Here is a 27985-nt window from a genome sequence, read left to right on the forward strand (position 1 = left end):
ATGGATGTCCCTAAATTGAAAAACATAATTTTGTGACTCATCCGGTATGTTAGTGCTAATGTCCACTTACCCAGGGGTTTCCACATGAACATGCTAATATTGTAAGTGTAGCACCACACTGGTGATACATACAGTATGAATAGATGTCACACAACAGTGACTAAGGTTGCTAAAATCTTGGATTTCAGTAAAGTGAAGGTCTTTAAATCATGGCATTTATCTAAGTGTTGCTGGTCTCAGTTTAAAAGGTATGTTAGTGCACAAACAGACACTGTGTGGTCAGACGACTGGTGGTTTGGGATGTGGGGAAAGGGGGAAAAGAGGGAACGAGAAAGGAGGTAAGGGGCAGTAAGAGAAAGTGGGAGGAGTGTGTCTGGGTGTGGGACTGTCATCCCATTGAGGGGAGTAGCTGTGGTGTTTTGATCGAAATCCAGCAGATGTGGGAGAAAAGAGAGGGGTGTGTGAGAGAGAGAGAGAGAGAGAGAGAGAGAGAGAGAGAGAGAGAGAAAGAGAGAGGGGGAGAGAGAGAGAGATATTTCCACCCACCCAACAAGGAGACACACTCATAAACAGCAGACAGTCGGAGTGAGAGTCAGAAAGACACAGGATCTCAGGGCAGCAGCAGTTCAAACAGCGAGGCAGACAGACACAGAGTTTCATTGAGAGAGAAGATGTTTTATTAAAGGGGAGGAAAAGTCACACAGACACACTCCAGCATACACACAGTAATAAACACAGTGTTCCACCCAGACAGACAGACAGACAGGCAGCAACAGGCTAAACACAAGAAATACTACCATTAGCTAGAGAGGAAAAGTCTAATAAGGACACACACACCTCAACTCTCTCTCCCCACGTCAGACACACATACACACACGCCGGTGTTGCTGCTGAGTGTGTGCTACCCAGCGCGAGGAACAGGGCTGTTCAACCCCAACAAGTGGAGCATCAGGGAGGAAGAAGCAAGCGAGTGGATGGACGCCTTTTGCAGACTCAGTGGCCTGGACCCCCTGTGGGTGAGTTTGCGATGTGTTCACTGACCCTGAACTCACATTTTTATTTTATTTATTGTGGGTGTGTTTTGTGTCTTGCCAAGAACAGATAATGTATTGACCACATTCAGTTCAGTTGTAAAGAGTTTGATACTGTGGGTATGTCAGGCGAGTTTTTATTGTCACAAATTTCACACTTATCTGATGTGAGCCAATATCAATCAGTAAACAGCGATGTAAAAGTTAGTTTTGTCTCTCTGAGCCTGAATAATGAGCATCCTCTGTTAGTTGTGTTATTTTAAATTCATAACACAATGAGATCATTATGATCTTTTGCATACTTTCTATTGTTAACCTGTTAAATTCTGACCATTGATGAGATTTAGTGATTAATTTCATTGGCATTAGCCACATTAGCAAGTCATTCTTGTGTCTTTGGCTATCAACAATGCTGCTCATTAGCATTAGACAGGACTTTACTGTCCATTACTTCGTAATAGAATAATACAACGAAAAATAATAATCTTGTGTGTTCGGGAGGAAGAGGGGGGAAGGGTTAACCTAAAATGTTAGCTGGCAGCGCTCAGCAGTCCAGGAAGAAAATCCCCATAGCATACCCTGACCTTCTCGGTTTGCAGACTGTACAGTATGTGAGTGCACCAGAAATCTAACCTAAAGCAAGTCTGAATGGGACAATTTAACTTTGATGCGTGTCAGAGTTGCCGTCACTCTGCTCTGTGATTCAGCACAATGAGACACTGAGAGGTGCGTCACACTGAGTGAACCGCTGTTTTTTGGAAAGGCTCTTTAGTCTTGTACATTAGCAAACCTCCACATTCTGAATCTCGGCTCGAAAGTAGGAGAGTGGCCCCGATCCAGCTGGAATGCCAAAATTATTGAATGCATTCGCTCTCAACTTGCCTGTTTCCCCCTCTTCCTCTCTCTCTGTTTCTGTTTCTCATTATGGCCCTTTCACTGTTTTTGCTCCTGCAAAACCTCAAAACAATGGCCATCGGACTTGTGGTGAGAAAGTGAAAGTGAACTTGTTTTTTTCATGTAGCGCTCATTGCCATGAAAGTTCAAAGAACAGATGCGGTGTTCTCAGCTTCACATTACATCCATCACAAAGGACAGAGGATGTTTTTTTTTTCGTGTTCATGTTGGCTGAAAAGTACCTTTAGTTGTTACATGCAGTAATCAACCTTTCACATACTTTTGGAATAGCGTCATTGCTTACTCACAGCCCCAGGGTAGAATTAGGGATTTATTTGGCTGCAATACTGAACTGAACGTGCACAACCAGCTCAGCAGAAGAGGTTTGATCCAGAAGCACAGACATGTATGCAACGCTTTTAGGGTGGGCAAATTTGAAAAGGGACAATTTAGGAACCAGAAGTGTATTGAGTTTCGTTATTTTTAAATCCAGCCATCCTGTAATTTGCCAAACGGGACAAAGTCTAGGTGACACTGTCAGGAGTGATTGATGCCTTCTAAAATTAGTGTCTTTAGATCATACGTGCCACATACTCACATTAGACGCATAATGATGTTTTGCTCACAAACCAGTGCAAGATTTTATACATTGAACTTATTAGCAGAATTAATTAATATAATTAATTATAACTAATTAAAACTAATTAATTATTAGGCACTGAATTGCTCTTTCAAATCTAGAGAACCCTAAACCCTAATCCAGGACCCTTACCCCTAACCCTGTGAAAGATTTACTTTCACATCACTGTGTTTGTCAGGTAAAAATAGACACCTTGCATCGCCCATGCTGCTGGCATCTACTAGTTTACTGCAACCACTTCAGCCAGGGGTGAGAAACAGGATAAGTACTAAGCAAAATGCACAAGAAAGTGCTTGGAGAGGGTTTGACGAGATGGAATTCATACATAAAAGTGGTCTGTTCATCCGTTTGCCATTGACCGCAGAAGTCAGAAGAGTCTGCGAAAGTAGCCTCCCACTCACTGCCGCTCAAGAGATTTATCACTTAAATGGATTTTGGTACATCAGTGCTCACAGAGAACACTAGTATACTCTGTCCAAAATGGTGCGTTCATTACATAACCAAGAGCACCTATGTTATGAGGATTTATGTGAGGATTTCTTAGCGATCCTGTGGTGAGGCAGGCTCTGATGGGAACAGGTATCCTACAGTCAGACTGTGATTCAGAACCTTTGTGGCTCCAGCAGCAGCAAACAGAAGCGATTGATGATACACCTGAATTAATCACCGGCCATGCCGGGACATGCCTCATCCCGAGCAGCAGCAGCAGCATCTATCCACGCAAAGTGCGTCTCACCTGCCGTGGCTCACTTGCACAGGGCTGTGGGTGGACGGTCGTTGCGTAATGATCCTGCAGCTGCCACCAATTGTGGCCTCTCTCTCTCTCTGTCACTTATCCCACTTGGGAGTCTACCAGCCGGGCCAGACTGCTCCGCCATGCTAGAAGCTTTTAAACCACTTCCTGTGGTGACTCCACAGGGCAGCCTCGTTAGCACTGCCAGACACCCTGCCCCTCATTAGGCCAGTGAGGTGATAAACAAGGGGAAGCAAGACAACAACAAGCCACTTAGCTTTTTTAACCGAAGACAACCTATCCTGCCACTGGCGCTGTTACGTAATGTCAAACTCTTGGCAGCTTTTGCGCAACACACATTGCCTGCATGGGCTTTTATGATTTGTGTTTATAGGCTACATTATGAGTATAATCCTTGACCTCACATTTTAACGTGTTGACATCTTTCGTTGTCCGGTTAAAATTAGCAAACAAGCCAGAGACGTGGTCAGAAAAATTACAAAACTGACTCAGCTTTTTAGCAAAAAAAGTCCTCTTCCAACTCACACTCTCTCAGGATTGGGCACAGACACAGTTTCTGTTGACTTGGCTGTGGTTTCACTCTCCACTGCCTCGATGGATGAAAAGTAGGACCTGCACCAAGTCTGGATTCTCAAGACTTGGCCCTCTCCTGCTATGTCTCTGAGATGATGGATACAATCATCTGTTGTTTTATCTCAGTTTTTGACTCTCAGGCATATTGTGATTGATCTGAACTTTTGACTTCTTACTCTCTGTTGTAGGACTGGAACCGTACGTGGTACACAGCCAACCCTGATCTGACCCAGTGTTTCCAGAACACAGTACTCGTCTGGGTCCCCTGTATCTATCTGTGGCTGCTGGCCCCCTTCTACTGCCTTCACCTCTACTGCCATGACCGCGGACGCATTCGAATGTCCTGCCTCTGCACCGCCAAGATGGTGAGACTTCACACAGACTGTGGCCAGTCTTTACTCTATTGTTCAAGGTTTTTCCCATGACTGAAGTCAGACACAAAAGCAAAATTTCTGCCAGATCACAGATATCAACAAAAACATTCTGGCAAATGTGACTGTAGATCCCAGAAAGTTTCTCCAATCATTTCTTTCCTGTCCTTTTCAGGTGTTGGGCTTCCTGCTGGCCTCCTTTGGCTTCGTGGAGTTCTTCTACATCCTGCTGGAGAGGAGCCAGGAGATCCAGCAGCACATGGTCTTCCTGCTCAGCCCCATTATTCGCAGTATGACTGTGGTAAATACGGTTGCTCTTTCCTAATTATTACACTCGTTTTACCCCATTTTTTGAGCCGTAAATGCTTACACCTTTAAAGTACTTTTGCAACATAGATATTGGCTTATGTGACTTTGAGGACTCATTCATCTGAAACATTGTAATATGTGACTAATGCGTGTACTCTGGAGTATAACAGAAAAGACAAAAGTTCTTTTCATACAGACCAATGAAATATGTATGTATGCACTTTTAGACCTATAGGCTGCCAAGGAATCATGAGTCCCACAGACTCCCAGTGCACTCATGATTTATGTAGGAAAAAGCCTGAACTATTGAGCAATGCCACTGATTTGTAGCTGTAATCACACATCTGAAATCTCTCCTGCGTTGCTCTGGGTAACAGAGAAGTTTTTGGGAACATTTCAGCATGTGTCCTGCTGGCTCACATGTCAAAGTGCAGACAAATGAAAGAATATATAGTGTGCGTACAGTATGTTGGCCAGACACTGAGGTGCAAAGATGCACAACCAGAGATAGATTTATCGTGCTGCAGGCAGTGCAAATATTACATTACCCTGTAAACACAGCCTGTATTTGACCATCCTTCATCAGAGTGCACAGTACATATGTAATGACATCAGTTACTATTTGATGTGGAATCAGTGCACGTACATATGTGGAAAGTTTCAATACGATGAAAAATGTGATCAGAAGGTGCTGTGCAAGCAAGAGACTGTACGTCATAAAGAAAAAATGCATATAAAAAAGTGTTACAGATGTTTTTATAGGCCTAGTCTCACAGATCACTGGCCAGTCATAAACTGTGAGTATTCACTCACTCATAGTGCTTGTCCCCTCAAGCTTATTGAATCAGGTTTATTGTTGATGCTCACATCCAAATGAGCTGTTCACTGGTGGCAGCGCTTTGACTAATCATATGCTCTAAATTAGGTTCATTTGAATCTCTTTCAACCTTTTGGTTCATCCTAAAAAACACAAAACCGCTGAATACAAAGGTGATGATACACAATTGTAGCCTATTTTAAACATAATTACACAGAAAGGTCCGGTCTTTATATAGGCTACAGGTGTGCTGTTGGACGGGAGGATTTGACGCCAGCTTCTTCTTTGAGCGCCATTGTTCTGACCAAAACTGTATTTAAGGTGCAACGTGTTTAATTGCAATGCATCTGCTGAAAGGCAGAGAAAAGATAAAGGACAAACCAGCCATTCATTTTTCATTGCAATAAGAACCTGAGGTTTTGAATAAACAAAGCCATATCCAAAAACCTAAGTACGCACATTGATTTGCTCAGGTCTGAAGAAAAACACCTCAATGTTTCGATCCAAATCAGTCCAAGACCTGTGTGGATTTTAATCTGTACAATTGGTGTTTGTCTCTTCTCCATCCAAATCTCTTGAATCAAACTATAATGCTCCCCCTAACTGGATTAGTTTGGCGTATAGGGTGGGCGACAGTGCAGTATTTATGGAAGATAGGTGTGCAATCAAAGATTTGTTTTCAGTGGCTGGTGTTGATGGAAACAACCCTGAATGTTTCTCACTCCCACTCATTTTCGGCAGATTTTAAATGATACTTAAATGATGAGTAGGAGCAAACAGAAGAGGGGCGCAGCTCGCAACATGGGTGGCATGGCAAGCTCAAAATGTTGTTTATCCTCAGCAGAAGTGGTGTAAGAACTACAATGCAGTATGAGGATGTTGAGTCCATATAGGAAGGGCTGCTGTATCCCAGTGAGCCTCTAAAGCTGACGCACAGAGTCGTATAGGTTTACTCACAAAGCTTCCTCTCTGTGCAGCCTTGTAAAGGTCCTGCACAGTCTCGCTCTCTCCAAGTCAGACAGCCTTTCCCACCTGTGGTCTCTTCAGACTCCTGAGTAAATACCAGCACGTGTTTGGGTAAAAATACACTGAGACGTCTCTTGTATCGAGGGATATTTGAGGATATCATTTATCACACCAGGGGGCAGGCAACAAACAGCCACTAAATCATATTACATGCTCGTCTTTAAAATCTACTTTCCGGACCTATCTTTGTCAAAAGATGTAATTTTCCTGATGCTGATTGTAGCCACCCACCACCGCTCGTTCCCTGGGTGCAGGCCTGGAACACTGTGCTCTTGTTGGTCTTACCAACCTGTTTTGTTGCCCTTCGACTTAAGTTAATGTATGGGAACAGTTCTGCCCGAGTCAGTCAGCCCACGTACGAACCGTGGTCACTATTGATGAAAAGTACCCACTCCACACCGACTATAATCGGCAATACCATGACGTAAAAACTCCCATTCCTTCCCCAGCACTGCACACTTCCCATGTAATTATAAGGTTTTGATTCTGGAGTTAGTGATGGACTTAGTTCCACCCACTGACTCGCACAAACAGATGGGCTGATGGTTAGCAGCAATATGGCAAGTCAGGCCGGAAGGCTCGGAATAGAAGGGTCCTTTCCCGAGGTCAGCTTTACGTTCTCCCCACATATGTTAAGGTTTGGGATTGGGGCTGATGCAGCCTCAACCTCATCAGTCTAGGACGTAAAGTACCAGCAGTTTAGGACATAAAGTTCTTGCCATGAGCTTGGTGGTACTGACTGTGGGTCTGATATGTGTGGGCAGTCTCACAGAAGGCTTTAAATCTTTTCCTTGAGTTGAGCAAAACTAGGGCAAACAATCAATGTGCAGTATTGGAAAATATATTTAGCTTGTGAAAACTTTATTTTAGTCATCATTAAGTGCTGCTGTTTGATTTAAATATCACTTAAAGAGGCAGTAATCAATATTTTCAACAATGGATCAAGTGGCTATATCCCTCATAGTGATGAACCCACAGAGAATTATCATCAGACTCTACAGTCCTCTGAGCACTGCGGAGCATTTTAGCATCTTTCAGCTCGTTGTTTTTGGTTTTACGACCAACAGCTTTGCTTTTCAGTTCACTTTCACCATTGTCTCATCCTTGTTCACAGATATTGGTAGCTGTTTTTAGAAAGAAAACTCAAAAAATCCATCCTACGGCAGCTGCCCAGCAGATGGACGAAGTTAGCAACTTGCTGATGAATATATCGGAGCATTTAGCATTTGAATAGGCAAACATTTCCCTAAGAAATTGGAGACCAAATTTGAGCTAAAAGGAGATTCAATATGGACTTACACAACTCCAAATGAACGTTAATGTTGCGGTCAAAAATCAGTTAATTCAGCTTGTGTTGAACAATAGTCAATAAGTATGTATTTCAAAAGCTGCTCATTTACTAGCTAGAACTCTTTCATTCATATTTTCAGGCCTGAAGCATATCAAAGTCTTGACTGTCCATGTGCTTTGAGTTCACATGTTGTCCCTGTATTCACATCCCCTCTTTGGCTCCAACATCCCAGAGGACTGGAGACTCTAAATTCCCCATAGGTATGATTGTAAGTGCCTGTCTGTTTGTATTCCCCCTTGAATAGATTGGTGGGTATCACAATAAATAGAATAAATAATCACCACCAACAGAAAAATGACAACACTGGATGTTGTTTACATCAACCAGAACACGTAAACATGTTCACCTTCTTGGCCATATCAGCTTGTTGATGTGAAAATCTTATATAATTACCTGACCGCTAAAGTTTATAGCAGGACAGTGCTGTGGCTCATCCCAGAGTGACCAATGTGGTACTCAGAATGAGACCTACAACCGCTTTCTCCCCACTTGGTGATGAGCTGGCATGATGAAGTGACGTCTCACTTGGCCAACCACTCAAAGAGGGACCAATTAGAGTGGTTCAACGGCAGATACGTGACTCCTCTGAGGACAGGCAGATGAGTCCAAACACTGAATCAGTCCTATTTCTGAGAAAACATCACTGTATAGAGTTTGTTTTCAAGAAAAATATATAGCAACAATAAGCAATGTGTGTGTGTAGGGCATGTGGCATACCATACATGTGTCATTTTTTTATAGGCGGACGTCAGCCAGAGCCCATCTGTGCCTGCGGGCAGGGAAATCCCAGAAGCCTAAGTTCTTTCTCAAAACCACCATAAGCTGCATTAGATCAGACTGATTATACTCTCTTTGCTCTGTTGGAAGTGACATCACCAGCTAATACAGGAGGGAGACTGTTTTTTTCTGTCTTCAACTCTATTAAAGGTGCAATATGTAAGATTTTTGGTTGAAAACATTAAAAAATAAGCTAAAATGATTAACAGAGTATGAAGAAATAACAGTGTTGACGTTATGTCAAGGACATCTATGTACTGTGTTGCAGAGATATCCACTGAAGTTTTACCACTAGATGCATGGCTCATCGTGCTAACTAGCTAACGGCAGCTATAGTTAACATCAGTTAGCGGTTACTCTGGTGGTAAGCTGCCTCGTTTGAGTATGAATTAAACAGGTGGCTAATTCTTACATGTTTCACCTTTAAAGTGGAGTGGCACCAAATGGCAGTTTAATGGATAAGAAGTTTTTTTTCCCCCAAGGCAACTTCCTCTTTACTAAAAATGCACCACAGAAAGAAAAGAGTTTGGTTTGAAGCTAAGAACTGATAGTAACAATAATACAAGGCTCATTTGTTTGAGTTAAAAAATGAATTCATACTTGGAAATCATGTTTTTCATGTCAGGCTGTTCATAAACGTGGCATCACAGATTTGAGTTTTGGCTCTCTGCTTTCTAGCTCTGGAGTAAAGTTGTTTCCTCTGTTTTGCTGCAAGAACGGCATGTGAATTCTTAAATTAAGTCGTCCTGTCCCTCTGTGTTTGTCTCTCTCTAGATCTTGGCCTTGTGCATCATCCAGTTGGAAAGAGTAAGAGGCTGTCGCTCCTCTGTGTTCCTCTTCCTGTTCTGGGTCTTGGCTGTTGTCTGTTCCCTGGTGCCTCTCAGAGCTAAGATCCAGCTGGCCATGGATGAGGTTTGTCTTTAGCCTTTTAATCAATGCGGAATATTAACACTATACCCTGCAATTTAATAGAAATATCATAACCATGTCCTGCTATATGATGCGGCATATTCCAAGCATCCAAAATCCTTTCAACAATACTCTCTACATTGAAAATAAGGAATAATTCAGAGCTGAAGTGAATGTGTCCGTCACGTTTGAACTCGCTGAACCTGCAGTGTGAAAGCAGAGATATCTAATCAGGTCTGATCCTACCCATAGTCTAGACACAGCTCCAGCAGCACAGCTTGAGATATACCCTGCGTCAGCAAAGTGTTTCTATTTCATCCTCCAATTTTAACCAAGGTAACCTAAAGTTAACCAAGTGTTGGAGGATGATACTGCCAATTCTGGTCAGGCCCGTGTGTGTTTAAGTTTTCTTTTTCTTCCTGTGTCTCCTGTCAGACACTGCAATCATTGTTGTACGGGCTAAGTTTCTATTTAGGCACACGTAGCCGTGGGGCTGTCGCATTTGCATTTCTATAAAAACACACAAACACACACATCCATATTTCTGTTTTATCGTCCTCAGTGTGACATTCCCACACTGCTAGGGGGAGAGTAATGACGGCCCTGGGATAAATGCTGGTGAGACATGGCAGCCCAGGGTCAGACCAGAGGAACGTCAGCGCTGTGTTTATGGGCCTACGCTGCTGTAAACACAGCCAGATGGAAATCTATGCATCCGCACATAATGCAAGGCCATTTAGAATTTAGTCACAGATGGTTTCATTTCATACAACCACACTCGTGCTTATAGGATAAACACGTGACCACCCATATATCTCTCCACCCTATCTTCATCTTAATTAACCAAATTCATCAATGTCTCTCAAGATTTATTACCATCCAGCATATTTTACTTGGTCATGGAAGTCAACGGTACCATGAAACACTAGGTAGAACATTTTTGAAAACTGAAATTAGATAGTATGCTGCGTTAGATTTGTAGAAGTCAAAAGTTAGACCGGCACTAATAAAGACAACTTAAAAAAGATTATAAGACGGAGCAAGGACCACTGCACCTTAAAAACAACAACAAGAAAGTTTCCTCAGTTGCCATTGACTTTTTACTCAAAAGCTAATGATGTAATTCCAGTTGAAAGAATAATATAGACTTAAATAGACTTATTGACTTTCTTGACAACAGCTAGCTAACAAGAATCACAGGCTACCACTCTCCAGTCTGTAAGGTAAATATGAAGCCGCAGCTAGCTAAATAAGCTAATTAGCTTAACTTAGCACAAAGACTGGAAGCCGGGAAAAGGCTGGCCTGACTCTGCCAAAAGCACCTCTATAACTCATTAAGTAACATGTCATACACTATTGTATATCATTTGTTTAAGTTGTAAAAGAAAGTATGCACAAAACTACAGCGTAAAAACATTGACATTAATGTTAGCCTGTGAGTCTAGGCTATGTCTGTTTTGCGTCTTCGGTCACGCCTTTTTGTACAAATGAAACATAGGAGAAATAATGCGTTGGATTAGAATAATAAATATAGATGTTAATAAATAAATTAGGAGGTGGTGGTAGGTAGATTGTGTTACATGTGGGGAGAGCCAGGCCAATAGTTCCCCCATTTTCCAGTCTTCGTACTAAGATAAGCTAACCATCTCCCGGTGGTAGGCTGTGGTAATATAAGAGTGGTATCAAGCCTTCTTGTCTAGCAAAGAAGTGAATAAGTGAATTTTCCAAAATGTTAACCTATTCCCAAAACATTCAAACAGTTGCAATAGAAACAGTACTCATGATTTTAGATACCTCCTCTTATCAATTCAAAACTGAACTAGAAAAACATGAAGCACAGTCAAGACGGGACAAAGACATATAGTCCCTGCAAACATATAGGTATGAAATTACGAAATAATCAGATGCGATTAGTTAGATAAATAAATCTACGTATTAAAGAGGTTTTTTTGATTCCATGGCTGGTATGGTTCAGTTCAGTTTCTTCAACTCTGGTCAAAAGTTAAAAACACATCCCCCATTTCATTCTTTACCCCCAGGGAGTATCAGTTTTCTAAAATACAACTTTAAAACTGAACCGTTTTCACTTTATTTGGAAGGTGTTTTTGTATGTGTTTATGTCTTGAACAGGACATTTGTTCTCTGAGAAAGTCTTCTTTTCTTGTGATTAGTGTGAGAGGTAAAAAAAAAACCAAAGTGTAGCAGCACAGCTCAGCCCTCTTTCCCTGTCAGCTTTGTCAGCTCACATTTACATACAGTTTAAGTATAAGTGACACATTTTCTAAATATTTATAAAGAAAGTGTCTAATTCACATCTCAGCGTCAATGGCACGAGTTGACAGAGTTCATCATGTTTGTGGACCCTTGGCCATTCTTAGTTGCTTGACCTACATTTTTCCCACCCACTCTCCGACCATCCTGACCCTGTTTTCACTGTGTGGCCGGATCCGTTTGGCCCCTTCATATCTACTTTCTGGGCACAGCACCACACTTTTCAGAGAAAGTCATTTTACTGTTTACCATGGCCCTGACTTTCATGCATACCCATGCTGCTGCACAACAGGCTGGCTTTGGCAGTGGCGTTGACCCACTTGTAAACAATGCCTCTGCCAAAACCCACAAATTCTGTACGTCAAGAATAACACGCGAGTCCTACATTTCACAAAAGTCTCTGAGTGGTTAATATCACAGCTGCTCCCTTGATTGAAAGTAAGGGTGCTGGTTTGTAAAACCACAATCTCCCTACTTACAGATATGGGCTCTTAGCGTGACTGAGAGGCAGCTTTAACCATTGCTTCATTTATATAAAAAGTTACTCATTAAAGACTTTGGGTTTTCGCCCTGATTTAGCTTAAAGGTCCAAAATACTCTTTATTGTGTCTGTGATCTCGGCATATAAACCATATCCTCTGCTATACAATGTGTATGTGTAAGCCTGGGAAAAGCCATATAATGAATTTAGTGTTGTTGTGAAACTGCACACAAAGCCACCGTGAAGATAAATAACACTGTCTACCACAGGATGTGATTTGTTAAGTAACGCTGGAAGAGATGAAACAGCGAAAACACATGTTGATCCTGTTGAGAACCTTATGACTTGATGCAACAACAATGTTATTTTTCTGCGGCATGTGCTCGGCCACGGAGCCAATTAATTGTGTCGCTGGTTCAAAATAAAAGTCGAACTCACGCAACTCGTCTGGAATAGCTTAAAAACAAATAAGATGAAGGAACTCTAACTAGGAGATTCTGGTATTTTCATCCATGTAGCAGCCTCCTTAATCTGTGCTTTCTCATTCCACAGGGTATTGCGTCTGATATCGTACGATACCTCGCCTTCTTCTCCTACTTCACAATCCAACTGGCCCAACTCTTCCTGTGCTGTTTTGCTGACCAGCCTCCAGAGGGAAAGACCGTCTTGGAAAAGGTAGGCAGAGGAGAATGCATCCCACTTCCGTCAAAAACACTCCAATCCAGTACCCAGGAAAGAAAATGCCTGAGCGGCTATCTTGTGGTTTTCAACTTTTGTTGTCGAGACACTTTTCCCTTTTGGAGGAAATGATGTGATTCACCTCCCTCCCTCCGTCCTCTCCCACTCTCACTCCACCGCTTTTGGCTTCCTATGAGGGCAGTGTGAATGAGCGTGTGTGTGTTTCTCGTTGTTCTCCTGCATACCTTCAACGCGACTCACTCACGTCAGCGTTGGATAACATCATGACCGCTGCTCAGAGTGCGCGACCACACAACAGCACAAGCAACACCTAATACAGATCTCACTGTCCCATCAAACATGAGCCGGACGGAAACGTTTCCGAGCTCAAAATAGAACACTTCTCGCAGGACAGCTGACAGGTGAATGAGAATAAGCGTCCAATCAATCAAACAGACGTGTGATGTAATATTTCCCTGGTGACAAACAATCAAAATAGCTGGAAAAGTCCCTAACAAACTCTTGGCCGGCGGTGAGGAGGCTGAGGGTGCAGAAGCCGCAGTCTGGCGTGGTGGACACACCCATTGGTCGTTCCTTGGTGTGTCCTCCTCTTCTTCCTCCACCACCTCCTCCTCCTTCCCTGCGCCCCACGCTCTGGTTAGAGTTACTCACAGGAAAAGAGGATGAAGAGCGAGAGTGCTGGTAATGAAGAGAGCAAACACCCTGGTGAGGGGGTGGCATGGTGGAAAGAGGCCATAAAGAATGCGTGAGAGGACAAACTGTCTGTGTGTGTTTCCCCTCGTCGGACGGTTTTTGATGACACATTTCCGCTCTGTCTGCGCTAGACCTCAGAACGTCATCTTCACCCCGCGCTAACACCGAACTCTATTTATTCTGTCCTGTGGGAGTTCATGGCCTCTGCTCTCCACAATGGACCACCTGACTGCACACTGCTGTTTACACACATTAACGTTCTTAAACACACTCCTCATAAATGCGCCTTTCAACCATCAAAGGGCGGCCTCTGTGAAGCCGTGTATGTCTCGAAAGCCTTTAAGCGGTGAGAGATTTACTGCGAAAACAACAGTGAGTCTGGTCTTTAATCTGTTGCAGAATCCCTGTCCCGTCAAAGATGCCTCGTTCCTGTCAAAGATTCTCTTCTGGTGGTTCACCGGGTAAGATGGTTCTTCAATACCTACTCATTTTTAGGCTTCTGCTGACTCACTGTAGCAACAGTTTGTACTTGTTTACAAAAGTTTGTGTGTTTTGTTGACGATTATGTATGTGTGTATGAATCATCTCCTCAGACTTGTTGTGAAAGGATATCGCGCCCCGTTGGCAGCGGAGGACCTGTGGACCCTGAGGGAGGAAGACCAGTCGAACAAGATCATGTCTGAGCTGCAACAGGACTGGACGGCTGAATGTGCCAAAATTCAAAAGTGAGAACTGATAATTAATATATGGCAGCTTAAACGGGACTCCACAATGGACCACCTGACTGTACACTGCTGTTTACACACATTTACATTCTTGAACACACTCCTCACAAATGTGCCATTCAACCATCGGAGGGCGGCCTTTGTGGAGCCATGTATGTCTCGAAAAATAGCTTTTTTATTCAAACATTCCTGAGTTTGTATTATTACATCATTAATATTGTAAATGTTAAAATTCAGAGTTTCAATGTCTTCTCCAAGGTACACAGTGCCCCTTTAATTAGGTATAATGTTTACCTTAGTCAGAAGTTCAGAACGCTAACGTTTGCTAATTTGAGACTGATGTGAATGTCCTTAGTTTTGCAGCCATTACTCTAAAAGTAGTACACAAAAATGAAATTCAACCCAATGATGGCACTAGAGGAAAAATCAGAGCATTACCAATGTCAGTAGGATTCATCCTCTGGGGAACATGAATGTCTGCACCAGATTTCATGGCAATCCATCCAATAGTTGTTGCGACATTTCATGCAAACCCACAAATGTCGCCCTGTGGTGGCACTAGAGGAAAAATCACCCAAATCACTGGGCTTCACCATCTGGGAACCATGAACATTTGACCCAAGTTGTGGACCAACTGACTGACAGACCAACATCGCCATATCTCTCTCTTTTGCTAGTTTGGCTAAAAAGAATGGACAAAACAGAAGTTCCAGAAACACTGGGTCCTAAATTTCCCATAATGCAACCACAGCCTGATTAACACACTTATCTTTCAAACTCCAAGCCAATTTTATGTAATGAATTCTTTGTGTCCAAGCCCAAACCTAGATTATGACATCATCAGTGTTATTTAAGTAAACTTTTGAAAGCTCCATGTAGGGCCACAGAAAACACAAAAGTTGTGAAGTGCTCCTTTAGTGAGCTATCTGTTTATTAACTAGTACTTGTTGCGTGAAGAAATGTGCAGCAGAAGACAGATCCTCACAGGGAAAAGACATGTGCAGGACATGCACATGTTGTCTTTCATGTTTCCCCTGACTCACGCAGCTTTCTATTTTGATCCAGCATACAGCTCTGACTATTGTCACAGCTTAACAGCCAAAGAATCAATTCCATTTTATTGCAACATGGCGCTGTTGAATTAATTGCCAGAGCAGAGCATTACTTAGCCATCATTGAGGTAAATTGAAATTCAGGACGTCTCATCCAAAGGAGTCTCTTGAGGACATACGGTACCATAATGCCGTAGACAATAGCCCTGTGTCATTTTCAAAGCTTGTTAACATGATCCAGCGCTTTGAAGAGCCATCGTTAAGTCCAATAATTGTGTCAGTGAATAATGCTTTTTACTGCTGCTGGCAAATTCTTGAGTCAATCAACAACAGGTTTTTTTTCTTTACAGTCTGTTTTACATTAAACAACTTGAAAGGCGCCAGCACCACATTGGGGCATCACTGACGCAACTGTCTTGTCTGTAACTGCGTTCTCTCCCTCTGGCAGGCAGGAGAAGGCCTTGGCGTCGGGTGTGGCGCTGGGGAGCCGACTGCAAGACCAGGCTCAGCTCCTCAGGAAACTGCAGAAGGAGCAGAGCTCCGGCTTCTTCCTGCTCAGGACGCTGGCACGCAAGTTCGGCCCGTACTTTCTGACTGGCACCCTGTGTATCATCTTCCACGATGCCTTCATGTTCGCCATTCCCCAGGTGCTCAGGTGAGACTTGAAGGACGAGTGTGCCAAAACCTAAGTCTGCTAGCAACATGACTGCAACAAGTAGCTGTGGTGTGATTTGTGCTGGGAGATATTAGCTGTATCTCAACCCAGAAGGCTCAGGGGTATTTGGTTTGTGGTGCAGACAGCCCCCAAAATAACAAGATAACCCACAAATGCCCTTGTGTGTGCTCACTCTGCATGAAGACAGAAATCAGGCATAACGAGAAGTCCCAATAAAAGCTGCTCAAAAGACAGTTACTATTAAAAGAAACTGTGTCAGTATGTTTGGAAAGAGATGTTGTTGTTGAGTTTTTTTAAATATAACTTTTTCAGCGCTCGGAGTCCCACAAACCAAATGGCATCGAGCGCACTGCATTAAGGGGAACAGCAGCCAATATTCCCAAACCTCAGCTCAGACTGAAAATACCTGGATGGACTGCAATCCAGGCGAAAGTAAAAATAGGTGTTATTGTGTTTTTTGGGTTGAACTGTCCAAATCAATTTAAAGTTTTGGGTGAAAAAGATGATATATTCCTCGGAAGATAATTTAAAGAAAAATGCATGAAGCTGAATGTGGGAAAAACAAAAATACCACAGTCACAACTGTATAAACCACTCCTCCGTTATCACCTCAGATATCACCTTCATTGTCCTATTTTCAATGATTTGTGACACTGACAAACCAACAACAACAGAAGCTGGCAGCAGGGAAAACAGGTCATGGCTCACCCGCCACCCGCCGCACCATCCCACTCGCCAGACTGGAATGTTGTTGTTGATGCACAGCACAGAATCAGTGGAAGTGTTAATTACGGTCGGGGAGCTGTGAGCAAGAAAAAGTTAGACGAGGCCGCAGCCCTCTGTGCTCCAGTAAGGAGAGGAGGACGGGCGGTGAGGGAGAGGGAGAGGAGGCTCTAAATGGCAGAAATGTCATCGGACCACAATAAGAGAGCCGCTGGCCAAGTGTGAGGGCAGCCCAGCCACAAGCTGAGCACTGTTGTGCAACCTAGTCGGCCGGCAGCCACAGCAGCACTCCAAGGTCATTGGTTTGAGGCACACAATGGAAGTCAAATATTACCAGATTGAATAAAAAACAATCATGTTGACAGGGTAAAAGCCTGTCTGTGTCTTCTTTGATTTGCATCATTCACTACTTTCCAGGGAAACTCATACGTAGCCATGAGATTTTGAGTCATAACCCTTAAGTGCACTGAAGGGTCAAACAAAAAAGGAATTAACATTCTGATTATGTATTAATCTTCTACTTCTCTTCCTCCACAGTCTTCTTCTGGATTTCATGAGGGATGAGGATGCTCCGCTGTGGAAAGGCTACTTCTACGCCACTCTCATGTTCCTGCTGTCCTGCCTCCAGTCCCTCTTCAACCATCAGTACATGTACACTTGCTTCACTGTGGGGATGAGGGTGAAGACGGCCGTTATGGGCTTGGTTTACAGGAAGGTGGGTAAATCTGTATCTGTGGCCGTGTAGCCGCTAACCTCCAGACACGACATAAATTACTCTTTAAATTGCAAAAACAAAAGCGTTCCTCCTTCCAGACAGGAAAATAGTACACACAGATGATTAACAGCTTGTACTGAGATGAATGATTGTCTGAAGGCTTCGCAGTGGTGTAAATTTACACTGTACACGCTGCACTGTGGGCTAAAATGTCTCTCTCTCTTTGTTGTCAATCCAGTCGCTGGTGATAAACAGCGCAGCCAGGAGGACTTGCACTGTGGGCGAGATTGTGAATCTGGTTTCAGCAGACACTCAGAAGCTCATGGACTTTGTGGTTTACTTCAACGCTGTCTGGCTGGCTCCCATTGAGATTGCTCTTTGTCTCTTCTTCCTCTGGCAGGTATGTCGAAATGTAGTGTTTTCGCAACGCCGCTCATTCATGCAACAAAACCGCGTTCCAACTGAAAAGCCCTTTACAACCTTCTTTGTTTCTTTTAGCATCTCGGGCCATCGGCTTTGGCTGGGATCGCCACTGTCATCCTCATCTTTCCACTCAATGGAATCATTGCGAAGAAAAGAAGCAAGCTGCAGGTAAAAGCCGTTACAGGAATCCTTCACACTTTCGCTCCAGTAGCCCTGACATCTGGCATGTCAGGTCAGAGATGCCACAGCTGGTTTAGATAGTGGCTGAGGAGCCGTGTGGGTGTTTGGCCTGGATGGTACATTCTCTCTTGTCCTTTTGATGTCTGCCCCATATAACGTGTTTGAAAAACAATGAAAGGAAAGGGTGGGCAGTAGGAAGACATATTTTTTCATTTCTTTGGAAAAACAACAGACGGTTTTGTAAATTTGGATGCCAATTTAATCGAACTTAGTCTTGAGTGCGGTGACCGCACGCCGGGCCCTTTGTTGTTTCCTTGTCATAAAAATAACGAAAATGTAACAAGCTATAAATTCTTACAGAATTAAACAAGTTCCACAATGTTCAGGAAAACTGCTACAGCTGTAACAAGGGCAGACAAACCCATGTTCACAAATGCATGTATTTGCTGTGGTCTGGTAATTGTCTCGGTGCCCTAGTTTCAACATCGTGGAGGGTTTTTTTTTATTATATATAATAAACGTCAAAACCTCTTTGTCTGCTCAACAGGAGATTCAAATGAAGTTCATGGACGGTCGCATCAGACTGATGAATGAGATCCTGAATGGAATAAAGATCCTGAAGTTCTACGCCTGGGAGAAAGCCTTCCTGGAGCAGGTTTTGGGCCACAGGAGAAAGGAGCTCAAAGCCCTGAAGAAGTCTCAGATCCTTTATTCCATCTCCATCGCATCCTTCAACTCCTCTTCCTTCCTGGTAAGAGCACTAAACTGAAAAACTCTAATTTTGGCTTGAGGAAGGAGGCTGGTGATATTTAATATTTTTCTTACTTTAAATGAAATCCAGTGAGAAGACCAAAGTCAGCAATTAATTGATTTTACTAACCATAACCTGATATATCCTATTCCTCTGGGCCTACTGCCCTTCCATACCACACAGCAATGCTAGCCCGGTGAACCTCATGGTGGTGGTAGAAGAAAAGTCTTGATGTATCCAATAGTTGTCTGTCCAATACTTATTTTGTGTCTGGACCAAACCAACAGACCGATAGACCAACTTTGCAATCCCAAGAGCCATGCTGTGAGTGTGGCAAAAAATGAAACGAAAAATGAAATTATATACTTGTGACCTGTTTTCAAAGATTCCCATCTTCAGTCGGAATGGGCTTCGGGGCTGAGTGCCACAGACAGGGCGGGGAAGTCAAAGAGCACTGAGAGACAGTCTAATGCAATGCTGTTGATTTTGGTATTTTCATGGGTTTTATTGACAATTAGAGAAATTGAGAGTAACATCAGCCTTATCCTTAAATTGTGTCTCTAAATATCACCCATCACACTAGTCTTTGCCTGTAAAGTTCACATTTAGCATCTTTTTTCCCCCTTCAAGATTGCCTTCGCCATGTTTGGAGTCTACGTGACGCTTGATGACAGGAACGTCCTGGACGCACAGAAAGTCTTTGTCTCGATGGCGCTGATCAATATCCTGAAGACCCCACTCAGTCAGCTTCCATTTGCTATAAGCACGACGATGCAAGTACGTGACATTTTAATTTCATACTCATGAGGTATATTTTCATGGTCCCATATGATGTATATAGGTTAGCTAACCACGGACTCTGTTTCAGGCTATGGTTTCACTGAGACGTCTGGGAAAGTACCTGTGCTCAGAGGAACTCAAAGTGGACAATGTCTCAAAGACTCCATTGAGCTCTGGTAAGAACCCCACCCATGAATAAGCGAATAAACTACTGTACAGCGCTGTTCAATTTCACCAATTTGTTCCCTATACTGCCTGAAAAGTACAGGCTGTCATAATCAATAAAAGCAGACCACAAGATTTTGTTGTTTATATCTGTGGAGTACCACAGCCGTGTATGGATCATGTGCACTGTCACTTCCTGGGTCCTGGGCTGACTGGTAGACAGGGTAATTATAGGATGTTTCCATTTAGCGGTTGAACATAAATCACAGCATGAATTCAGACATATGATTCAGAGAGAAATAAAAAAAAAAACACTGCACTCTTCTGTCTGTAATCTGTCAACACTTCCTAAGACAGCTTGTGAAAAGGCAACAGCTCTGTAATTTGTATGATTAAGCAAATTCACTTGTAATTACGCCCAGGCTGCACTCTGACGAGTAACTTCAAGGGGAAATTTTGTTTTGAAAGTTTGTTTGTCACTCAGGTTGAAAGAACACGTCCTGTCTTCAGTGTTTATTGCAGGTTTTCTTCGTTTTACTCAATCTTTCTTTCTCGTTTAGACGGGGAAGACGTGGCGATAGAAAACGGCACTTTCAGCTGGTCTGCAGAGGGCCCTCCGTGTCTTAAAAGGTAGGAGTTAGGACAGACAAAGGACTAAATCAACAATAAAAACAAATCGAGTCTTACGGGACAATTCCCCTCTCTTTCTGACAGGATCAACATCCAAGTGCCGCGGGGCTCCCTCGTCGCTGTGGTAGGACATGTGGGCAGTGGAAAGTCCTCTTTGTTGTCCGCCATGCTTGGTGAAACAGAAAAAAGAAGCGGCCGTGTCTGTGTTAAGGTGCTGAGCTCATGTTCCACGTGCAAGCTCTATTCACAGTTGTGGGTTTTCATTTAATAAATATTTACAGTCTCTCTCCTGACATGTGTCTTCACAGGGCTCGGTAGCGTATGTGCCACAGCAGGCCTGGATCCAGAACGCCACAGTCCAAGACAACATCATATTTGGCCGCGAAAAACTGAAGACGTGGTACCATCGAGTGCTGGAGGCCTGTGCACTGCTGCCCGACCTGGACATCCTACCAGCTGGAGATGCCACAGAAATTGGAGAGAAGGTAATACAAATTGACAAATGGAAATTGTATGAGATTGTCTCCTAACGAGTTTTAACTAAACTTGATAATAATTGTGTTCATGCAGGGATTGAACCTCTCAGGTGGGCAGAAGCAGAGGGTGAGCCTGGCCAGGGCTGTCTACAGAAAGGCTGATGTCTACCTCATGGATGATCCGCTGTCTGCCGTTGATTCACATGTGGGGCAACACATCTTTGACAAAGTCATCGGACCAAAAGGAGTCCTTAGAGACAAGGTAAACCGTGTAACCTGCACTGTGCAATCCAGCCTATTCAATTTAGCTGCAGGCCAAAACATGGTTTTACAACACCTAAACCACTTGACCTGCGCTATTGTTGTCATAATATGGAAACCGCCACTTTGCTGACATTTTTGTTTTCAAGAAAGCCTTAATTTAGTGTTGGATTGTGCTTACATCCTATTTTTCGAACTTGTGTGGCTTGCTTTACAGACCCGCATCCTGGTGACCCATGGGATGAGCTTCCTGCCGCAGGCTGACCATATCCTCGTGCTGGTAGATGGAGAAATCACAGAGAGTGGCTCCTACCAGGAGCTGCTCAGCCGCCATGGCGCCTTTGCTGACTTCATCCACACCTTTGCCAACACGGAGCGAAAAGAGAGTGCCATACAGAGAGGTGAGGAATAAATTACAAAATAAATAAAGACAGCGTTCTGTTCATTTGGGTCTTTGTTAGGTTTTACTGTGTGCAGTAAGGAGGACCGATATGTCTAAAAATGAATAGTCACAATTAAAAAAGCAAAAAATTGTGCTTTTCTCGTAGCTGGCTCCAGGAGGTCCAATGCTCGTCTCAGCATGGTCGACTTCATGCCGTTCTCCAGAGACCTGTCACAGGAGCAGCTCATCGGGTGCGTAACAAACGTTTAAATCGTAAAATTGTCACAAACATGTTTGGCATCCCAGGCATCTTCTTTTTTTTCTTTTTTACGTAACTGACCTCTGGCCTCTCCATGACCTCCAGGGGTGACACCACTAATACCAACCTGCAGAATATGGAGCCTGTGTCGGAGACGGACGAGGATCAAATACCAGAGGACTTGGGCAAACTGACTGAGGTTGATAAGGCCCGCACTGGAAGGGTGAGTCTGAAAATGGTTTTGACTTCACCTCTAATGGTGTGAAATTGGAGATTAGCTGCACTCCCCTTTTTGCTAAAAGACTATTCACATCTTTAAAGCTGTACTAATTATAAATATAATTATATTGTTTTTATATTGACATTGGATCAAGTGACTACTTGTATGGAGAAAAGGAAGAATTATCACTGCAGGTATCCTTACCTCTTCTGAGCTTTTTAGCATCTTTCAGCTCATTTTTTTGGTTATTCTGCCAACAACCTTACCATTTTTGTTCACGCTCACCACTCTAATAGCATTGTTTTTTTGGCTGAAGCAGGCAGCTGGTTTTTGTCTACCTGATCAGCACCAAACAGCAAACAACATTTTAGCTACTACCTGGTAAGCATAGTGGAGCTTTAAGCAGCTAACAAGCTAGATATTTTCCTCAAGAGTTGGTGGAGACCAAAAGCAAAGTCAAAAGAGAGTGCATATTGGACTTACATGATGCCACGAAATGGCAACTCTAAATTAATGATAGTGTTTGCTACCACATTCGTCATATAAACTTTAAAGGTATCAGTGTTTCTGCTGCCCCCAATTGGCTAAAAACTCAGTTAATGCAGCTTTAATAAACATAAAACAGGAAACTGAAATTCCTTGTGACTGACTTTTTACAACAGGTGAGGTTGGAGATGTACAAGAAGTACTTCAAGACCATCGGCTTGTCCATCATCATTCCCATCGTCTTCCTGTACGCCTTCCAGCAGGGCGCCTCACTGGCCTACAACTACTGGCTCAGCATGTGGGCTGACGATCCCGTTGTTAACGGCACCCAGATTGATACAGACCTGAAACTGACCGTGTTTGGCGCACTGGGCTTTGTACAAGGTCAGTTAGCTTCATACTTGAAGACACATAAATAAAATAAAAGACAAGGGACTTATGTAACATCTTTCCCCGCTCTCCAGGTATCGCCATCTTCGGTACGACTGTCGCCATCTCCATCTGCGGCATCATCGCTTCTCGCCAGCTGCACATGGACCTGCTGATCAACGTTCTCCGCTCTCCGATGTCTTTCTTTGAATGCACGCCCAGCGGCAACCTACTCAACCGCTTCGCCAAAGAGATCGACGCCATCGACTGCATGGTCCCCGAGGGCTTGAAGATGATGCTGAGCTACGTCTTTAAGCTCATGGAGGTCTGCATCATCGTGCTGATGGCGACGCCTTTTGCAGCCGTGATCATCCTGCCTCTTGCTTTCCTATACGCCTTTGTCCAGGTACACTTTCTCCTAAAACTCACCACTAAGGAATTTGAACTTTATGTTTTCTTTGAGTGCAAAAGCTGGGTTCCACTTCAGCGTGTTATTGGAAAGCTCCGCGCTCCAAAACCAACCCTGCTGATTTTGACATTCACTTGTGTTTTGCTCTCAACCTGCTGACATAGATGTGACACACATTCACTTTGAATTATGGGAAAGCCCTCAGCGCTCCCTGATGGTTTCAATCATTAAAGCCAGTGTTTTACTTTTCCACTGTGGGCTACAGAGCTTCTACGTCGCCACATCCTGTCAGCTGCGGAGGCTGGAAGCTGTGAGCCGCTCGCCAATCTACACCCACTTCAACGAGACGGTGCAGGGCGCCAGTGTCATCCGGGCCTTTGGCGAGCAGCCCAGGTTCATTCTGCAGGCCAATCAGAGGGTTGACTTCAATCAGACCTCCTACTTCCCCCGATTTGTGGCCACGAGGTAAGACAATGTTTGATTTATGCATCCATTTTCTCAGCTCATGACGTACAGTGATGATTCATAGTGCCAACAGGTTCCCACGATTGCTTTATGTTACATGGTTAAACAAAATGACTCCTGGCTTTAGCAATGAGGGCACATCTTGGAGCTCGTCTGCACACAGCTAAATCAATGTTACATCCACAGGTGGTTGGCAGTCAATCTGGAGTTTGTGGGTAATGGTGTGGTCTTAGCTGCTGCCATTCTGTCTGTGATGGGAAAAGGCACCCTGAGCCCAGGCATCGTTGGTTTGGCTGTGTCACACTCCCTCCAGGTACAGTTAGAGGCTCTGCCCACATACACACTCAAACACATGCTCATAACATAAAATGAAAGACAGACCGTTTCATACACCACGCAGCACTGTGGGACTTGATCCAGTTGCGTGCTGTATGTGGCAATTAGAGGCTAAACTTTAAAAAGTGGAATATGAAGACATGGCTTTGCTCTGTCAGCGAGAAAATAAATCATTGCTTTTGATATTGCAGGTGACTGGAATCCTGAGTTGGATCGTGAGATCCTGGACTGATGTAGAAAACAACATCGTGTCTGTGGAGAGAGTCAACGAGTATGCTGATACTGCTAAAGAGGTAAGTGTTTCCACCATTCACTCAAGTCAGTAACAGATCACTGCTGAGGAGACTAAATCCAACCCAATACAACAAGAGGGCTTTTTTGTTCTCTACTTACCCTGTATTATTGTCTCGTTCAGGCCAGTTGGAGTATAGAGGGCAGCTCCTTGCCCCCAGCTTGGCCCAACAGAGGTACTCTGGAGTTCCAGGACTACGGGCTGCAGTACCGTAAAGGCCTTGAGTTGGCTCTGAAGGGCATTACCTTGAATATCCATGAAAGAGAAAGAGTGAGTCATCTTGTATAATATAAACAGTTTGCAATCTTAATCCTGGATCACTTTAATTGCTTCAATTGCGGAATTATGTCCTAAAATAAAGGAATTCTCTATATTTTCCAGGTTGGAATTGTGGGTAGAACAGGAGCGGGTAAGTCCTCACTTGCCCTGGGAATCTTCAGGATCTTAGAGGCAGCAAAGGGAAAGATCTTCATAGACGGAGTTGACATTGCAGAGATCGGACTCCATGACCTCAGATCACGCATTACTATCATTCCTCAGGTACGGCTGTAGAAATAACAGAAACTGAGGCCTGGCTTTCATCACATAAACTGTTTGCAATGACTGCGATCCAATGTTGAATAAGCCTTTCTAAGTTGTAGTAATCCTGTTTCAAATCTGGCCAGTTTTGTGATGAATAACATCTGCTGTCCTCTCTCCCAGGACCCCGTGCTGTTCTCAGGCTCCCTCCGGATGAATCTCGACCCCTTTGACACCTACACTGATGAGGAGGTGTGGCGTTCGCTGGAGCTCGCCCACCTCAAGAACTTCATCTCTAATCTGCCTGACAAACTCAACCATGAATGCTCAGAGGGAGGAGAAAACCTCAGGTACAAATGGCTTAAATCTGATATATTATAATGAGGATATCCACCCACACAGGACAGAATCTAACATTTAATTCTTTCCCCTCATCTCTCTCCAACTCTTTGTCTGTGCAGTCTGGGTCAGCGCCAGCTCGTGTGCCTGGCCAGGGCCTTGCTGAGGAAAACCAAGATCCTGGTTTTGGATGAGGCAACAGCTGCTGTGGACCTGGAGACAGACACGCTCATCCAGTCAACGATCCGCACACAGTTTGAAGACTGCACTGTCCTCACCATTGCTCACCGCCTGAACACCATCATGGACTACACCAGGTACTATAAATTACAATCCACTCAGTAGTTAATATTTTGTGGTATACAGTGAACTGAGGGGAAACTGAACAATTATTAATTTTAAAGGTCTCATATTATATAAATACTGTTAAAGTATCAAAACGCTCAATCCACGGAGGATATGCACACAGCTCATATTCAGTATTCAGAAAGTGTGCCATTAAACGAGCCGTCAGGACTTCTGCAAGGTTGTGATGTCACAACTTTATAGTCACCGCCACCATCAAAGCCTGCAAAACAGCACTGGTTGCAAAAACACGGGCAATTTAATGTGGGCAAAGCCTGCACAGGCCTGTGAGAGCTGACCAATCAGAGCAGACTAGACTTTATGGGAGGCCTTAAAGAGACAGGCACTAAAATGGAGCATCCAGACAGAAGGTGATTAGAGATGATGCAGCAGTGGATCGTGTGAGAAATATAATGTGTGAAAGCATGTAAACATTATGTAGTAAAAACCCCAAATAAAGGTTTGAACCTGAAAATGAGACTAATATGGTACCTTTAAGGCACTGCTCAAGTAAAATACCGAATATATGGTGATGACAGCCTCTCAAATGTGAGGATTCACTGCTTTTATGTTTCAAATCACTGTGACCTGAGCACTTTTTGACCTTTTAATAGTTTTTACTTCCATTGAAAAGGCATAACTTTCGACTCTATGAACCTGTAATGGCATGTGTTATTATTTTTGACATTTAAGAGACTAAAAGCATTATTTTCTAAAGGAATTACTTCTTAGTTCCAGCAGGCACTACATTTAATCAATGTTAATTAAATTTCAATTTCAGTAACAAATGACTATGTTAGATCAGGTGTAATAAAAAGTGCTGGATCTAAAACCAATCTTCTTCTTTCCTTGTTACGTCACAGAGTGATCGTCATGGACCGAGGCCACATTGCTGAGATGGACTCTCCAGCCAATCTCATCGCACAGCGGGGACAGTTCTACCGAATGTGCAGGGAAGCTGGGCTGGTCTAGTTTTTCATCGGGCTTCGTACCATGGAGCTGGTGTCCTGGTGTACAGACGTGGCACCTTATTTGTGTGGCTCTCGAAAACGTTAAACCGGACCATTCCAAGCTTTGTGGCAGCTCAAAACTCATCTCCCCATGAGGGCATTGCCAATGAATCTCAAGAGATGCTGCTGCTGACGCAGTCCCTATTTGTTGTTGTTTTTAGCACACACAGCCACGCTGTCCTATGTCAGGAAAAGACATTGTTAACCTCAGATGATGAACATTCAAAGGAAAGCTACAGTGGATGCTGAGTCTTCAAGCTATAAATATTGTATATAGAGCAGTGGGGTCAGTTTATTCCATGAAAGGATTAAGCCAAGAGCTGGAATGAAAGAGTACCACAAATCTTAAGGATTTCATTCTCTTTTTGAATGGGAGCTATTATTTTTGTAGTTTTTATAAGTGTTATAAAGCACATGACATATTTTTTGATGTTGTCTCAGGCTTAAATGTTGATGTTTACTCATATTTTTTTAGCCTTGTATACGAAAAAAGAAGCTGTTTTGTAACTGTAAATTGATAAAAATCCATTCTGTATTCTTGTCCCAGAAACTGGGACAGGAAATACTCTGACACACTAACCTTCAAAAGGTTCACCCTGGCAAACGCAGGGGAAGTGAGGCTTTTACAGCCTTCAGAATCGGAGCTGGAAGCAGCCAATTTGGAGTTTTTTATATGTCAGGGAGAGAGAGGGAAACATTGAAGTGAGCCAAGACATAAGCAATCGTCCAAGTATGTTGTGGCTGTTGTTTATTTCTGTCAAAGTAAACACATAAAGAAGTCAATAGAGACCTTGCTGGTCAGATTTAACCTGACGCCGGTAGTGTAAAACCACCACGAATGAGGAGAATGCCTCCAAACAATGGTGATAAATCTTTGTGTGATTGTCACTCTGCCTCCACCACACAACTCAGGCCATACACACATATGCAGAGAATAAAAAAAAATCAGTATTGTTCTTTTGGTGCTGACATGACAGACTGTAAATAGTCCACGTTGACCTTATTTCTCAATTCAAAGAAAGAACCCGATGAACTTTTCAAAGAGAAGAGGCATTTACTGTTTTTGTCTTACTGGTTTAGACAATATAAGAGAAACCCTATAGTTTATTTATGTCATATGACAAAATGTAAAAGTGTCCTTAAAATTCTGAGGATTGTACTATATTTATACTTTTTATAACAAGCTTGTTCATTTTTCACTGACCATTTACTGTTAATGTACTGTCTTGATCCATACTTCATGCTGGATAATAAAGTTTATTTGAATCTTTAGTATGGTTATGCTTGAATTCATGTCTTTGTGAATGAGTGTGGGGACCAGAAGAAAGTCTTCATAAGCCACTTCAAGTCAAGTTGCATTACTCTCAGGTCTCCATTAATGGTCATTAATATGAAACATTA

At 43.2% G+C, this 27985-nt stretch overlaps 1 protein-coding gene across 1 annotated transcript; it reads left to right on the forward strand.

Annotated features, from left to right (window-relative positions):
• The first annotated feature begins 568 nt into the window (after positions 1 to 568).
• abcc6a (ATP-binding cassette, sub-family C (CFTR/MRP), member 6a) lies at positions 569 to 27856 on the forward strand. Its single transcript, XM_073473240.1, has 31 exons — positions 569 to 1016; positions 4081 to 4257; positions 4439 to 4564; positions 9318 to 9455; positions 12757 to 12879; positions 13996 to 14057; positions 14190 to 14321; positions 15822 to 16028; positions 17310 to 17487; positions 17726 to 17887; positions 17986 to 18078; positions 18638 to 18841; positions 19472 to 19618; positions 19710 to 19797; positions 20347 to 20416; positions 20501 to 20627; positions 20725 to 20901; positions 20987 to 21154; positions 21371 to 21554; positions 21702 to 21786; positions 21900 to 22017; positions 22677 to 22884; positions 22965 to 23275; positions 23544 to 23743; positions 23930 to 24056; positions 24271 to 24372; positions 24495 to 24641; positions 24753 to 24911; positions 25074 to 25240; positions 25352 to 25546; positions 26438 to 27856. The coding sequence occupies exons 1-31, from the start codon at positions 975 to 977 to the stop codon at positions 26544 to 26546; spliced, it is 4533 nt and encodes a 1510-aa protein (XP_073329341.1). The 5' UTR covers positions 569 to 974; the 3' UTR covers positions 26547 to 27856.
• Positions 27857 to 27985: the final 129 nt, after the last annotated feature.

Source organism: Pagrus major, chromosome 1 (assembly GCF_040436345.1).
Source record: "Pagrus major chromosome 1, Pma_NU_1.0".
Taxonomy (NCBI): Eukaryota; Metazoa; Chordata; class Actinopteri; order Spariformes; family Sparidae; genus Pagrus; species Pagrus major.